Here is a 15,128-nt window from a genome sequence, read left to right on the forward strand (position 1 = left end):
GCTAGCCAAACTCCTACTGTATTCAGGTAGTAAAAGTTACAGTTAGCTAGCTAGCTAGCAATAGCATCTGTGTTGATCTAAGCTACTGTAGGTAGCTGCTAGCTAGCTGTCGTAGCAGGGGTTTGCTAATAGCGAGCTCACCTTTGTTTTGAAAGAAATAAAATTAACAGTTGTTTTCCCTTGGTTTTGTTTTTACCTCTCTTTCACTTCTCTCTTTTATCTTCTGGGACCCAGAATTATTATTATATATTTTTTTTTAACTTTCAGGTGAAGTCACTAGTAGATGAACTGACTTGAGTCTTTGCTGGGCAGACTGAACCATTCTGCGCCTTTTGTAATGGCCGAGAGGGCCCTCGGAGAACCTCCACTATATAAAACATATAGTTCAGTCTCTCAACTAAACCATTCAGGCAATTTATGAATTCATGCTATGACACTTAGTACTTAAAAAAAAAAGCAACTTTTAATACCAGCCGCCCCCCCCACCCCTTGCTTTCCCTTGCTACGCCCGTGCCTGTGCCAGCCTCTGTGTCCACGCCATAAAAGCCGCTTTCCTTTCATCGGCGAACTACAACTCCCGACATTCATCCGCGGGAGCCCGGGCAGCAGTGCTCGGCTCGCACGACCGACCGACCGCGGAGCTCCCGCCGCCGCCGCCGCCGCCTAGCGCCCGAGCCAGCAGCGGGCTTGTGAAGCCGCCGGGTAGAAGCAGTCTCGAGCGACGCGGACGCGGAGCGTGACATTCCCCCCTCGCCGGCTCCGTCAGAATGGGTAACGGCGTCAACAAGGTAAATGATTCTGCATGTGTCGCGTGCGCTGGAGTTGGCGCACGAGCGGTCCTCGCCGGTGCCTTGTGTGAAAACCAACAGGGAGAGAATGGGCTTGTAATCATCTTCAGAAGTCTTTGAGAGGTTTAGTAAAAAAATAAATCAAAATAATAATAATATATTTTTTTCAAAGTTGTCTTCTCATTTGTTTGATTCGGCAAATGCAGTGTTTCAAAGTAATACACTGAAATCCTCTTATTAAAATAATAAATATTGAACATCTGTCTTGGTTCAAGATATACCAAAACTTTTATTTTATTTTACGGTCACATGATCTCAAGTTCTGATTTGAGACACATGGGCTGTTGTTTCTAATTATCACCTCATATTTTCAGGATGTCATTTGAGTCTACATGTTTCAAGTCGTCTCAGCTGCTGTGTCACTCGACTACCCAACTGACTACTTCTCTGTCCTTACAGGTCCTGCCTGACTTATACTTGGGAAATTTCAAAGGTGTGTGTGTGTGTGTGTGTGTGTGTACGTGCATTTCATGTCATGTTGGTGTCGTTCCTTATGGTCACACATACACATTCCCATGCTCTCCGCCTGTTTTGTTTGTGCCAGATGCAAGAGACCGGGAACAGTTAGCCAGGAACAACATCACACACATCCTGTCCATCCACGACAGCGCAGCCCCTATCCTCCAGGTGAGAAACTCTCCCGTCTCCCTGTTAAAACATCTCTGCCCTCACGGGGATCACAGTGCACATCTTTAACTTTTGATTCTGATTTTAGGCTGAACATATCTGATTGGTAGAGAGACCCTCTTGGTGTATTAGTTCATTGCACAGGACTTCAGCTCAGCCACAGTCCATGAACCAGTCGGTCCGGTTGTACAGGAAGAGAGGTGCACCAATAGTGCCGCTTCGTGAGCAAACAGCTGTCAGTCCCGAGCGGATAAACAATAGGCAGGGGAGTTTCTTCTTCATGTGGTACTTGGAGTTTAATGAAAAAAATGCCAGTCAACACCAGTTGGTTTGGACAGTGTGCGGAGTTGTGTGCTTGCGTGGGTTGGAGAGTAGGCGGGTTTTTTCTTTTTCTTGCTACAACCACGGTGCACTGTGCAGTCTAACTCCCATTATTTTTTTTTCTAGGTTATTGATTTGAATGTGAATTTTCTCTATCAGCTGCAAGTACAAAAAAAACCAACCCAGCTCCTGTTCACAGTTTTTGCACAAATGTGACTGCGAGTCACCTTGAAATTTCCTCACAGTGGCACACAGCGTGTGTCCATCATCATCAACACTCCTGTGCATTCTGAACCCTTCGGAGCTTTGTCATGAGGACATTTGCTACCTGTGCTTTTATTGATGTGTGTTAAAGGCAAGTGGCTGCTGACAGGTAACTGGTATACTTTGTCCCTCAGGAGATGACCTATCTCTGCATTTCAGCAGCTGACCTGCCCACACAAAACCTGTGAGTATCAAAAATGTGCAGCACAGCTACAGAACAATGCAACGCTGAGGCAAGAGAGAGAGAGACATATCCATTTGACGCTACACTGTGTGGGCGTCTGAGGTTCATTTTTCAAGCTAATGTGTGAATGATATGCGTTCACAAGCTGAATATTTTAACGTGAGAATTTGTCTCTGAGTAGACCACAACAACACAACTGAATTCAGATCTAATTGCATGGTTTTTTTTTATTTTAGTTTTTTTTATGTGACCCTTGACATGCACATACTGTACCCCAGTTGTAATATGAGAAAGTAGGGACGAAAAGTGAAGGGTTGTGAATATCACAACATGATACCCTGGTAGACACATGTATAAAGCTCACACACACACAAATCTTCTATGGCCATTTCAGCAGGAAATGTCACAGCTCAGTTCTGCAGTTTTAGCACAATGGCTGCTGTGCCTCTATTTATACACACAACCCTCTCTCTTACATATGAACAGAACTGTATGCATGCGCACACACACACTCACTAAGACCCCTGTACACCTTATAGCCCCGGTTGCCTCATACCTCTTACTATAGGTTCAGAGTTGGTGGTGTATGAAAACATTTTGTGTGAAATATGACACCTCTCAAACCCTCATCTTGATCCGTCGAGGATGACAAATGAAAGGCTCTGACCAGTCAGGTGTTGAAAACATACACACACACCACGCACAAAAAAACCTCACTTGTACACAAGTAGTTCACTTAGATGAGATTCAGTCAGTAGCTCCAAGTGTCAGGTTTCCCTAGAGTTCCTGCTCTCTGAATGATTTAATGTGTTCATTACTATTATTAAGAAAACAAACAATTTCTTTATGCTCCACAGGACTCAGCACTTTAAACAAAGTATAATGTTCATGCACGAATCCCGCCTCAAAGGAGAGGGCTGCCTTGTTCACTGGTGAGAGATTTGCTCCATCTGTCTTATAATACAATCTTAGATGTGCCAAAAATAAACGTACAGTTTTCACCCCTAGAGCTGAAAAAAACTGAGATCAACCAAGTACACAAAGGAAATCATGTGTAACTGCTGCCCAGAAGAGATTAAATGATAAACATAGTGCCTATTCTTGAACTTCCCAAAACAGAGTACAGTCACAAATCTGATCGCACTAGGTCTTCTCAGAAATACAGGAGAATTAGTGGCTGTTTATAACATTTGCTTTGATACAGGTTTATCAACATAGTCTTTAGCCATAGGAAAAAAGTAGATTATTTCATATACAGTATGTATTCTGTATTAAATCTTTAAATGGGTATCCAAATGGAAAATTTTGTGAAAATCATGTAGTCTAACGTTTAGATTTATGGCATCCTACTCTTCATCCCTCTTCATCCATGCCTCCTACAGTTTGGCAGGTGTGTCCCGCAGTGTCACCCTGGTAGTGGCTTACATCATGACAGTGACAGGCCTGGGCTGGCAGGAGGCGCTGGCTGCAGTGAGGGTGGTCCGGTCCTGTGCCGGCCCCAACCTGGGTTTTCAGCGCCAGCTCCAGGAGTTCGAGGCTGCTCAAGCTGAAGAGGTCAGTCGTGAGAAGTGAGCACAAGAAAAAAAAAAAAGAGGAGGAGGGAGAGAATATCTTTATTTTACTGTTGTTGTTGTTTTCTTTTCCTGTAGTTCAGAGAATGGCTACGGGAGGAATATAAGGACAACCCCTTCAACGATGAGGCTGATATACGAGACTTGCTTGCCAGGGTGTCCAAAGTCAATGGTACAGAGGTGGAAAATCAGGCTTCTACCCCAACTGAAGGTATCTGATCAGAAACACTGATGAGATCTTTTGTAGTTGAGTCTGGAGGATTACACCACTGTGCGATGCTGAAGTATTCTGGACGTGCCGATGTGCTTCTGGACTGGACCACTGTCATGATGTCTGTTTTTGCTGGAATGGTCCTCTATATCATGGACAATTATTATGTAGAGCACATATTCATTTTTAGAATTGATTGATTGATGTTTTCTGGTGCTGTTTTTTTTTTTCTAATTTATAAACGGTTCTAACTGTGTTTCGTCGTTACGATTTTTAATGGTGAAATAAAGTGAGTGAAGGGATGTGTTTCTATGAGCTTTTCTCGGTCAGTGGGCTGTCACATTAAAGGTGATAAGACACGTTCTGTGCTATGTTTACATGGCTGTTTCCTGGTTCTCTTCCTGTTTGTCTAATGTTCAAGGGAGGTCATGCATGGTGGCATCAAAAACACCAAGATCATGCGCTCTTTTCTCACTTGCGCTCCTCAAATGTCTTTGTATACTATAAAGCAATAAAAACTCCATTAATTTCACCATGGTGAGATATTTTATGCAGATATCTTTTACACACCATAGACTGTTAGACATGTGCAAAATAACCACTGGAGGGCAGTAATACCAACAAAGTACTGTTGAGATGTACAGTATAATCTGAACCATGTGTATCTGCTCTTGAGTTTGGTTCCTCATCAGTCATCAGACTAGTCAAATTAAAATGTTTCCTCTACAATAAGTTATCAGAGTTTTTAGACTGTATTATTTCCAGTCGGCAGTTTTGTAAGTGGAAACTAGGTGTTACTTACAGACATTTAGAAAAATAAAATATGTGTGGGAGGATATCTTTTTGATGGTACTACATACAGGTAGTGTTTCCATTCCCTCCCGGTGTTTGCTCAGGGTGTCACTGGAGGGATTCCCCACTGCTGCACTGTGTGGGCACTGAGTTTCACAGAAATGAATGGCTGATCACCGCGCATCTCCTCTTCAACCTCTCAGTGGCAGAGAGGCTCCTCCCTGAAACCAAATCAAGATGTGATAACATTTAAAGATACGACACAGAGCACTTCGAAACAGATTTCAGCGGGGAGCTCACATGATCAAAGGTAAGAGGTGGCTCCTTTTTGAAATGAGTAGTGGTATTTTCAGCAGCATCATTAATGAAAACTTTTAATGTGTCTTATCAACTCCGGTCAGTCAAAGTAAATACCTGATCTCAGTTATTCAAATCAACATTAAGTTTGGCAGGTATTGTAATAACATTCATTTGAGATTGGAATTGGAAGTTTGTCTTTAAACTTATTCTGTTTATCACATAACTTGAATTAATGTCAAATCTGAAACTTGATCATATGTCTCAACAGTATGTATGCAAGCATGTACATTGGTCAACACTTTCTTGTAATTTAATTATACATAAGTGATTTTTTTCACCCACTTTAAACACGACCCCCTTCCCCTGTAGACGAGTGTGACCAAAAGTGTCAAAAGAATCTTTAGGGAATTGGCGAAAATGCTTTAAAAGTGCAGAGTGTTACGGAAACTACTGTACATCCCAGCTAACTAACCCTGGCAATGCATTAATTACTAAAACAAGTGTAATTGAAAGTAAATTTTACCTGGCAAACAAATAAATCATTGTTCTTTACTCAGGTTCAGGGAAACAAGTCTAAGAAATCAAGAATTACCATAAACAAATCAGAACCGTATAACCTTACTATGTACTGTATTTTATTTTTTAAATTTAAATTTTGCAGTTATGAACCAGGATGAGGACAGCGTCCTGTCAGTCAGTTGCGGCAATGGCAAACTGAGACAGTGGCTGATCGATCAGATCAACAGCAGGAGGTACCCTGGCCTTGTCTGGGAGAATGATGAAAAAACAATTTTTCGGATTCCATGGAAACATGCTGGGAAACAAGATTATAACAGAGACGAGGATGCTGCGCTCTTCAAGGTCAGACCATCCCACCTGACAACTGCATTGTGAACACACTACTGCACATTCATATTCCATAAGAAATTAAGTCCCCTTAAAAAGCTGATTTTGATGTGAAAGGTTTTTGTCACAGAAGTGTAATATTGGTTTGAAGAGGCCTTCACTAGAAGGACTACACGTCCATGCTGTGGTCCATTCTTCGAAGCCCCTTATTCTTTAAAAGAGACTATTCAAATTAATCTATTCACGGTCGTTTCAGGCATGGGCACTGTTCAAAGGAAAATATAAGGAAGGTGTGGACAAGCCAGATCCACCCACATGGAAAACTCGACTGCGCTGTGCGCTCAACAAGAGCAACGACTTCGATGAGCTGGTAGAAAGGAGCCAACTGGACATCTCTGATCCCTACAAAGTCTACAGAATCATCCCAGAGGAAGCCAAAAGAGGTTCGTATTCAGATGCTGTCCATGCAAGATGCAGTGGAACTTGATGTGAATCACATTTAGCCACACATGCATGTAGTGGTAGATTTAACACGATGAGGCTTCAAACTATTTTATGGACGATGGTAACAATGTGTTCCACCAAATCTGCCGTCCTTTATGTACAAATACACTTACTGCTGCATTACATTAAACTACTTGCAGTGTACATTGACTGCTGGCACATTTTCTTTCATACACGCACCACCGCAGTTGACTCTATTGAGACAGGAAGCGCAAAGGAAGCCGAAGCATGTACCAAATAGGCCTGAGTGCTTTTTTTAGAGGGCTTCGGTTACTAAGAGCAGGGTGCACATAACACAACCAGACGACCTCCAGCCTTGCATAACTAAGTCTCTGCCGTAGTACGACAGTTCTTTTGTCACGGTAGAGCAGAGTTGTTTGTATCTGGGCAAAGGCCTTAATCATGAGTGAGATTTAGACTGGCACCTGCCTCAGTCATCTGTTGCACTCACTTTGCAATCACCCTGTCACTAAAATTAAAAAATAGCAAAACATTGCAAGTGCACCAAGCTTATTTACCGATCAAATTTGCCAAAATGAATCAGGCTAGTTAGAACCTGAGAATATTGTGCCTCACATATTCTTAATTTAGGGTTAATCTGTAAAATCAAACTTAATTATAATCAATCTAAATTATCCTCAAATGTGTTAGTTCTGCATTTTTGAAGGAAGAGCTATTATACTACAAGTGCTGTCTTCGCAGCAGAGCATGATTTATATTGTGGACAAATTTAACTGACTGACATGTTTCTTTGGTTTTCTATATTTACAGGAATGAAGATGAGCAGTATGGAGGAGACCCCATCACACGTGAATGCCCTTGGCTATATTCCTCAGTATGCATCTCTGCACAACCAGGTCAGCAGTTTTTGTGGCCGCTGCGTCCTTTTGAACAACATACTGTAAAAGGAAAAAAAACAAAATTGTTTTGGTTTAATGACAACTTCTCCGAGTGACCGTGTTCCCCTTTCAGGTACCTGGCTACATGGTTTCTCAGGACAGAAAGGAGTGGAGGGATTACTCACAAGCAGAACAACAACCCCTTCCTCCTCCACATCATCACGTGCCACATGCAGAACTACAGTACAGCCACTACCCGTCACCGCTCAGCCGTGCTTGGCCTGGGTCACACACAGAAAATGGTAAGACACGGCCGTACGCGCATCAAGTATATGACATCCAGAGCATATTCACACTAACTCTGACACTAATTTCATTGGTCAAGTAAGTTTGACTCATGTAACATTTTTGATTGTTTCAATGAGCATTTTTCAAAAACTTCTTATATACATGTCATCCAAATAATAGCATCAGTCTCCAACCCACATTGTGTCAGTCCTTTCGTGAAGTGAGGGTCAGAAATTAGCTTTCATCTGATACTAATTGTGCTTATTCATTTCAGTGTGTATTGATTTGATCTATCTATAAACCAAGGCTTTGATGGGTTATTTGTTGTATCATTAATCTTGTACGTCACTTGGTACTTTAAAATGTCATCAGTTATCGCAATCCTTCACAGTTTGGTCTTTAAAGTTGGAAAAACCCACTGTCAAGTTCAAAGTTCAACTTCAAACTTCTGTCACTTACCTTTAACAAGAATATGTTGACACATTATGAGGTGTGTTATACGAAATGAAAGGGTATGTTTTCAATCAAGTAAATATTTGGCTGGTAATATTGGGCTTTGGGTGGTAATCAACCTCACAAAATTGCATTTTCATTTTCTGGTGAGGTCATGTGATAGCAGCACCAATTAGTGGAAGACAATTAAAATAAATTTAAATTACATGATGACAGAAAGTATGAATTAGTTGAATTTATTGACCAAAGCAACACGAAGCAGCAGTTGCACATTTCTCCTTCCTTGTAGATTAAAAATATATATTCACTTGAAGTCACGTGCAAAGAAATATGCTGAATGTTGCAGCAAAGTAATTGTGCTTAGTTTCACACATAAAAGTGATCAGTGACTATTTTAACAAGGCAACACTGTACACTGTACTTGTTATAAAAAGTTTGAGACAGCACAGTAAAATGTGCTGCAGACTTTTGATGGCTATGTTCACCATTGTACCGGGCAGCTTTTGTACGGATGGTCGGTGGTGTTGCTTTATGGTGTTCAAGAATCTGAGGCAGAGTCTGGGAAACAGAGACAATTCAATTAACTTGAAGTCATATTGAAAGGACAAAATGTGCACAACTCCCATATGCTTGGTGCAGTCAGGTGATTTGACAGGAAGGAAAGAACTGTGAAACAGGCAGTGGTTGGTCCAGCAGCCATGCACTGGTGATCAGTGGTGTGTGCAGCCTGGTTGTTAGGTTGTTGTTATTGCATACGACTGGAAGATGTGCAAGACCTGTGGCGTCTGTGCCTGGCCGCAAAGGCTCCAATGGTTGGATTTTTCATGTATTCTTCAGCCTTGCTTTTGTTCCACATTAGACTAGAATAAAAAAGAAATTTCCTCAACCCTACAAAGAAGTGGCCCGATGCGCTTTTCGCATGTCAATACTTTCACATTCGGAACTCTACTCCTGACCGGTATTTTTATCTAATTAATTCTGTGCAGGTTTCCAGCTCTCCTTCCACACCTACTTTGCAGAATCGCAACCAGCTATGTATGCAATGGACCACAACAATGCAATAACAGGTAGCAATGCATCACCCTTGGTACATTAGACACATCACTGATATTGTTATTTTTAACTTTTCACTATTTTTGATGTATTTGCATTTACAGATAAGAAATTATAAACACTACTATCTGAGCTCATAGCAGCAGGTCATGAATGCCAATAGTGAGGGGTTTTATCCATCTGATGATAGAATAATAAAAAAAAGAGCTGTGAAAAAAGGTTGAATGATGAAAAAGAAGTGACTAATAGACTACATGGCAAGATTACTGTGGCTTAAGTTTCATTTAAGCTTCACATGTTTGGGTCTGCATCTTTTCAGGCTGTGAGGCTGAAATTGTGATGTTGCTGAGGTTTCGTACAAAGATGCATCTGCTAAAGGCTCAATTCTTCCTTCCAGATTTCAGCCTGCATGTGTCCCTATACTACAGAGAGTCTTTGGTAAAGGAAGTTACCACCACCAGCCCAGAAGGCTGTCGGATCACCTCTTCATCCTCCTCCTCCTCCTCGTCCTCCTCCTCTCCATCCTCTTCCTCCCCCTCTTCCCCCTGCTCAGAGGACAAGTTTCACAGTGGGGCAGAAATCATCCTTTTCCCCTCCCCATACCCCGAGTCTCAGAGGCAGGGTGCTGAGATGCTTCCTAACGTGCTGGAAAGGGGGGTGCTTCTGTGGATGATGCCTGATGGGTTGTATGCTAAGCGCCTGTGCCAGGGACGAGTGTACTGGGAGGGACCTCTGGCTCCATACATGGATAAACCCAACAAGCTGGAGAAGGAGCAACCATGCAAACTGTTTGACACCGAGCAGTTCCTCATCGGTAAGCACAACAATGCTGCTGTATAGTGTTCTGCTCAAACATTCAGGTTTGAATAGAAGGACAGAAACATGTGCACAATACCCGCATGATGCGGTTCAACACAATATTTTTTGTATGTTTTGATCAGATTGTGTCACAGACAGTGGCGGAGGAAGTATTGCGATATGTTGCTTAAATCAAGTCAGTTGCCCACAATCACAAATCTCAAAAACTAAAAATGCTTTGCAGAGCTTAACAGTCTGTACAGCATCTATTCCTAAATACCTTGCAATACTCTAAATTAATGCTCCATCACACGTAAGAATCCTGTATTTAATTTTTTATCAAAAAAATTAATTCAAGATGAGATGATTTTTTATTTTGTTTTACTTTCTCCCATTTCCATTAGTAACACACTTCTACTGTATGTATTTTTTGGGCAGATATGAATTGTTAAATTGTTTATTAATGTGCAGGTTTTTTTTTCTCAGCAATTTCAACATCTGCTTTTATGACACATTCAAAATTATTAGATATTTTACTATATTGATTATAATAAGCCTCCACTTTTGGATCTCAACAGGAGGAGTTAAACAATTCATTAATGAACACTTATATCTGCTTACAACTTTGATATAAACTATGAAATGTTACTGTTTAGGTAGCTTATACTGGGTGGAGCCAGTTTGAACGATACTGTACTTATACAGTTTGATAGTTTGATCTGTAGTGATGCGTCATATTTTATGAAATGAGAATGTGTATGAACAATTAAAATCTGCAAACTGACTTATGAGAGTAAAGTTGTCTGGTAAATGTTAGTGGAGTAAAAATCTAAACATTAATCCCATAAATGTGGTAAAGTAGATGTATAAAGTAAAAGTACTATAAAATTATTTTACTGTTCTGGTCACATTGAATTATGTGTGACCTTGTTGTTCTATTTTTATTATTGATTCAGCCGCATGGTAACTTGTTAGCCCCCTAGACTGAGGTGTTATCATTGTATTGAATTAAATTGCAAGCATTCACAAGTGTTTGTACAGGAGGTTAACTTCTTATACTATTAAACAACAAAAATCTAACCTGTACTTTATGGAAATAGTCTTTCATGTTGAGATTTTTGTCCATTCAATTCAATACACCTCCACCCCCATACATTTGTTAATTCTATGATTTACCAACCAAGCTGCTTTAGAGATGTACAGTATGATAATGGATGTGGTCATGTTGATTATGGCCGTGATGATGCTAATGTCAGTGATGAAGGAGATGCAGGTGCTGGGTAAGTCCCTCTTGAGGTAGCACACTTAGAGAAGCTAGTCACATTCTCAGCAGGGAACCAAAGTGTGTGGAGTCCCCACCCACCTCCTGTGGGCCACCACGCAGTATGACAAGATGGTGTTTTCTGTGCCATTTTACAATAACATTTCCATCATCCCCATCAGTGGTTTCCAGAAAAAGCTGTCATAATTCAGGAAAATGTCGTGTGATATTTACGGTATGTTTTAAACGGTGTGTGTGAAATGCATGTGTTGGTTTTTCTCGTTGCATACCCTCTCTGTTCTTGCTCTTCTTCTCTCAGAACTTCAAGATTTTGCCCTTAACGGTCGACACCTGCCACGACACCAGGTGGTGCTGTGTTTCGGAGACGAGTATCCTGACCCACAGCGGCCGAGGAAGATGATCACAGCACAGGTAACACATTGCCAAACAATATCTAGTAACCGGGCCATTTTTATTTATTACGTTACGTATATATTAAGTTCTCATGGTTACAATAATTTTTCTCTCTAAACATACCAGAGCGCAGTAAGAGGTTCAGCCAGATTAACTCTTACTTTATGAGGACACATGATGGTTCTTCAGTTAATTCCGTACCTAAATGAGGCTGTGGCTAAATTCGGCTTTAATGAAAAAAATAAATAAACCATTTTTACGCTCAACTTAATATAACTGACTGACTAACGTCAGTGAGTATATAAATTAATGTGATACAGTATAATGTGTTCAAGCTATCGTTAATTATGATGATATATGTATTAATATCTAAATTAATTGTTTTTAATTCAACTTAAAGTTTAATTTCAGTCAGACACCTGTAAAAACTGAGATAAATGTAATTCTTTTTTACTATAAGTACTTAAAATAATGTTGATTCTTTTTAAAAAACAGACAAGACATATATGGAAAAAGTGCAACATCTGCATATCATTGGTTTGAAAAGATTAAAAAAATAACTGAAAAACACTTAAAACTAAGACATAAGGCTGTGTGTTAGCCATGCTAAAACTTTTAAACCCTGTCTCTTTTTCAGTACTTCTTTATGTACTAAGCACATTGGCATTCAGCACTCAAATTATATCATACATGCATGATTTCATTTTAAGGTGGAGCCTGTGTTTGCCAGAAAACTGGTGTACTATTACCAGCAGAACAACGGCCACTACCTGCGAGGCTACGACCACGTGCAGGAACAGACCACATCTCCGTCAATCGACTATCCTCTGCAGAGACCCCTACAGCATATTCAGGAGTGACAAGCATGCACGCACACACACGCATGCGCGCACGCACACACGCACGCACGCACACATACACACAAACTGTGGGGCATGAAGGTGACTGTAAATCGCTGACCGTTTGGCACGTCTCGTGTCTGTAGTGTTGCGTACTGTAAATGGCAGAGACTGTCATGCTATTGTCTGATGGATTTGAGATGGGGAAGACCCTATTGTTTTCGTTTGCACACCTATGTGTTCGCAGTCTTTTTCTTTTCTTTTTTTCCACTAAAAGTATATTGTGACAGCGTGAAGGATGCGGTTTGAGGCGGTGGGGTGGGGTGGGGCAGCGGGCGACTGAGACAGGAAGCACTCGCACAGGTGCACAGGAAGAGTGGCCCCTAAAGACGAACAGTGGTGCGTCAAAGTAATAATGCTTTTTCACAGGTAACAGCTGACAATGCCCTTGTCATTATCTATCCGAGACACAGAGAGCTCAAGTCTCTGCAAAAAAGAAGTATGTGAGATAAATCACATGCTCTAGTAAAGGAACCTTCTACCACAAATTGTTTACCCCTTGGCCGCTGCACATATAGCATGATGTTCTTACAAAAATGTATTCCTACTGAAGCTGATCGACTTTAAAAATATGTGATTCCTTTAAGATTATGTCAAACTAATGAGACAGAATCTGAAAAAAGCAGTTTGTGGGTTATAGGCAAGGTAAATTAACTATTTTGAATGTGGCGGATAGACCCAAGCCCATACGTCCTTTACGTCCTTTTTACATTACAGCTTTCAAGCTGAAAGTTAATCGCAGGTTTTAAATTTTGATTTCGAGCCATTCAGGATTTGTTTACACATTAAGGCTTATAAGCATTATAAATGTAAGTAAACAAAAAGACTCGCCATGATGGGCGGTCGTGACCTGATTGGACTGTAGGAAGTTAACTGGAAAAAAATCTGACTCATCCCGCAACTTGCACTGCAGCCATACCTGTTCCTCCTGACCTGAAACTAGCGGCCTCGCCAATGGGAAGGAAAACTACCTCTGTGGTGGTGTGTGTGCAGGTTTGGCCCGAGGGTAGCTCTCTGGTTCCCACGCCTGAGACCCGAAGGGATGTAACGCCCACAAAGAGCCATCCCAAGACCTCAACAGGACTGTGTTACCTACTTAAGAATGTGTACACAACATGAGATGCAAAATGCAAAGATTGTAATTACATGTTGAAGTCCTGAAAACTGATGCAGCAGGAGGGAATACAGTTGTGTTGCGTTTCTCGTCTGTGGTCCAGAGTTTCGATCTCTACATTGACTTCCTTCACACTTAAACCACACCACTTTCACAATGGCTTCAAAAGTATGACCAAAATCACAGGCGGGAATGTGTGTGTGTTTGCATGCGGGTGTGTGTAGTAAAGGGTAATGTGTGCATGTGTGTGTTGGTGGTATTTCTGTTATCAGAAATTGACATTTACAAACTAAATGATAAAACATGTGACTCACCCGCCTGCAATCAGTGACTCACACACACAAAGAAGGGAAAGAAAAGGGGTTTTTCTTTCCCAAGAACAAAAGCAATAATCAAAGATAGATTCACACAAAGCTGCCACATGAACAGATGAATTTTCTTTTTAAAATAAACATATCAATCATTTGCTACACATGTCTGCTATACTGTTTTGTCTCTGAGCATTCCCTGATTTGCAAAAAGAAAATGTGCACGAGTGAGAGTCATGGTTGGTTAGAAAGAGAACAAAAAAAAAAGAAAAGAAAGACAAACACATTCATACGTTGGTTTGCCATGGTGTTTCCCCCTCTGCAGGAAGCCACATCATTTGTTGTCAGGCCTTCGCCTATCCGCCTATATGAGCCGTTTTCTCCATGCGACATCGTCTGAGACCTTCACTCGAAGCTTTGGAACAGACCGTTTAGTCAACTTATCCCCTAAACATTGCAATTTACAGAGAATTGAAACCACCAACAGCATCACCTTCTCCAAACAATATGAAAGTCGTTGGCTCCATTTTGACTCGGTGACTGTAATGAATTTGACAGGTTGGGCTGGTGGTGACACATCGTACTACACTGTGTCTACACAGTTTAAATCAAATTCCTTATTCATTTCCACCTCGAAAAATAAAAGAGTAATGCATTGTGTAATCAAAAGCACAACAACATTGTATTTGTTGTGATCTTATCCTACTTTTACTGCCCCTCACACTGACGCCACTGATTGTAAAGCTTCAGCTTGTTCTAACGTTGATTTTACATTTGACGCTTCTCAGATGTTCGTTTCATAATAATTCTCTTATTCAGATTTTGAGTTATCAATCCAGTTTGGATCAAAACCAGCGCCGGTTTGTTTATCTATTTATCTACATGGGATAATTCTGCAAGATTCTTAAGGCTAGAAAAAAAAAATGAGGCTGTATCACAAGAAACAAAATGACAATGTTTTGCTGACATCTGCTGGTTTGTGTAACTGCAGATAAACAAAAATGTAAAAATAAAATTGTGGTGCACAGCAGTAACTTGTAACCTGGTTGAGATGATCAGCAACAAACTGCTCCATGAAATTATTTAATTTATAAGGATATTTATGTTTCTATTTGTTGTAAAATACCAGATAGTTTTACTTCTTCATGCGGCTTAAAATGTATTTAAATTAAACAATGGGAGAAGGTGAAACCACTCCAAGTACTCTGAGATCATAGCAATTCGTAATGTTTA

The 15,128-nt window shown here is 40.8% G+C and overlaps 2 protein-coding genes across 3 annotated transcripts; both read left to right on the plus strand.

Moving 5' to 3' along the window:
* The first annotated feature begins 520 nt into the window (after positions 1–520).
* Positions 521–4,328, plus strand: dusp22b (dual specificity phosphatase 22b). Of its 2 annotated transcripts, XM_035634054.2 has the most exons (7): positions 521–788; positions 1,248–1,281; positions 1,393–1,475; positions 2,195–2,244; positions 3,102–3,176; positions 3,627–3,798; positions 3,894–4,328. In XM_035634054.2, exons 1-7 carry the CDS (start codon positions 768–770, stop codon positions 4,032–4,034), a joined length of 576 nt encoding a protein of 191 aa, XP_035489947.1. In that variant the 5' UTR covers positions 521–767; the 3' UTR covers positions 4,035–4,328. The 2 variants fall into 2 exon arrangements, with proteins under 2 accessions (XP_035489947.1, XP_035489949.1); XM_035634056.2 differs by lacking the exon at positions 3,102–3,176 and having other exon boundaries at positions 524–788.
* Positions 4,329–4,969: 641 nt separating this feature from the next.
* Positions 4,970–14,057, plus strand: irf4a (interferon regulatory factor 4a). Its single transcript, XM_035634050.2, has 9 exons — positions 4,970–5,128; positions 5,780–5,979; positions 6,221–6,407; positions 7,240–7,325; positions 7,441–7,609; positions 9,035–9,115; positions 9,499–9,915; positions 11,480–11,592; positions 12,285–14,057. The coding sequence occupies exons 1-9, from the start codon at positions 5,119–5,121 to the stop codon at positions 12,432–12,434; spliced, it is 1,413 nt and encodes a 470-aa protein (XP_035489943.1). The 5' UTR covers positions 4,970–5,118; the 3' UTR covers positions 12,435–14,057.
* Positions 14,058–15,128: the final 1,071 nt, after the last annotated feature.

Source organism: Scophthalmus maximus, chromosome 5 (assembly GCF_022379125.1).
Source record: "Scophthalmus maximus strain ysfricsl-2021 chromosome 5, ASM2237912v1, whole genome shotgun sequence".
Classification (NCBI taxonomy): Eukaryota; Metazoa; Chordata; class Actinopteri; order Pleuronectiformes; family Scophthalmidae; genus Scophthalmus; species Scophthalmus maximus.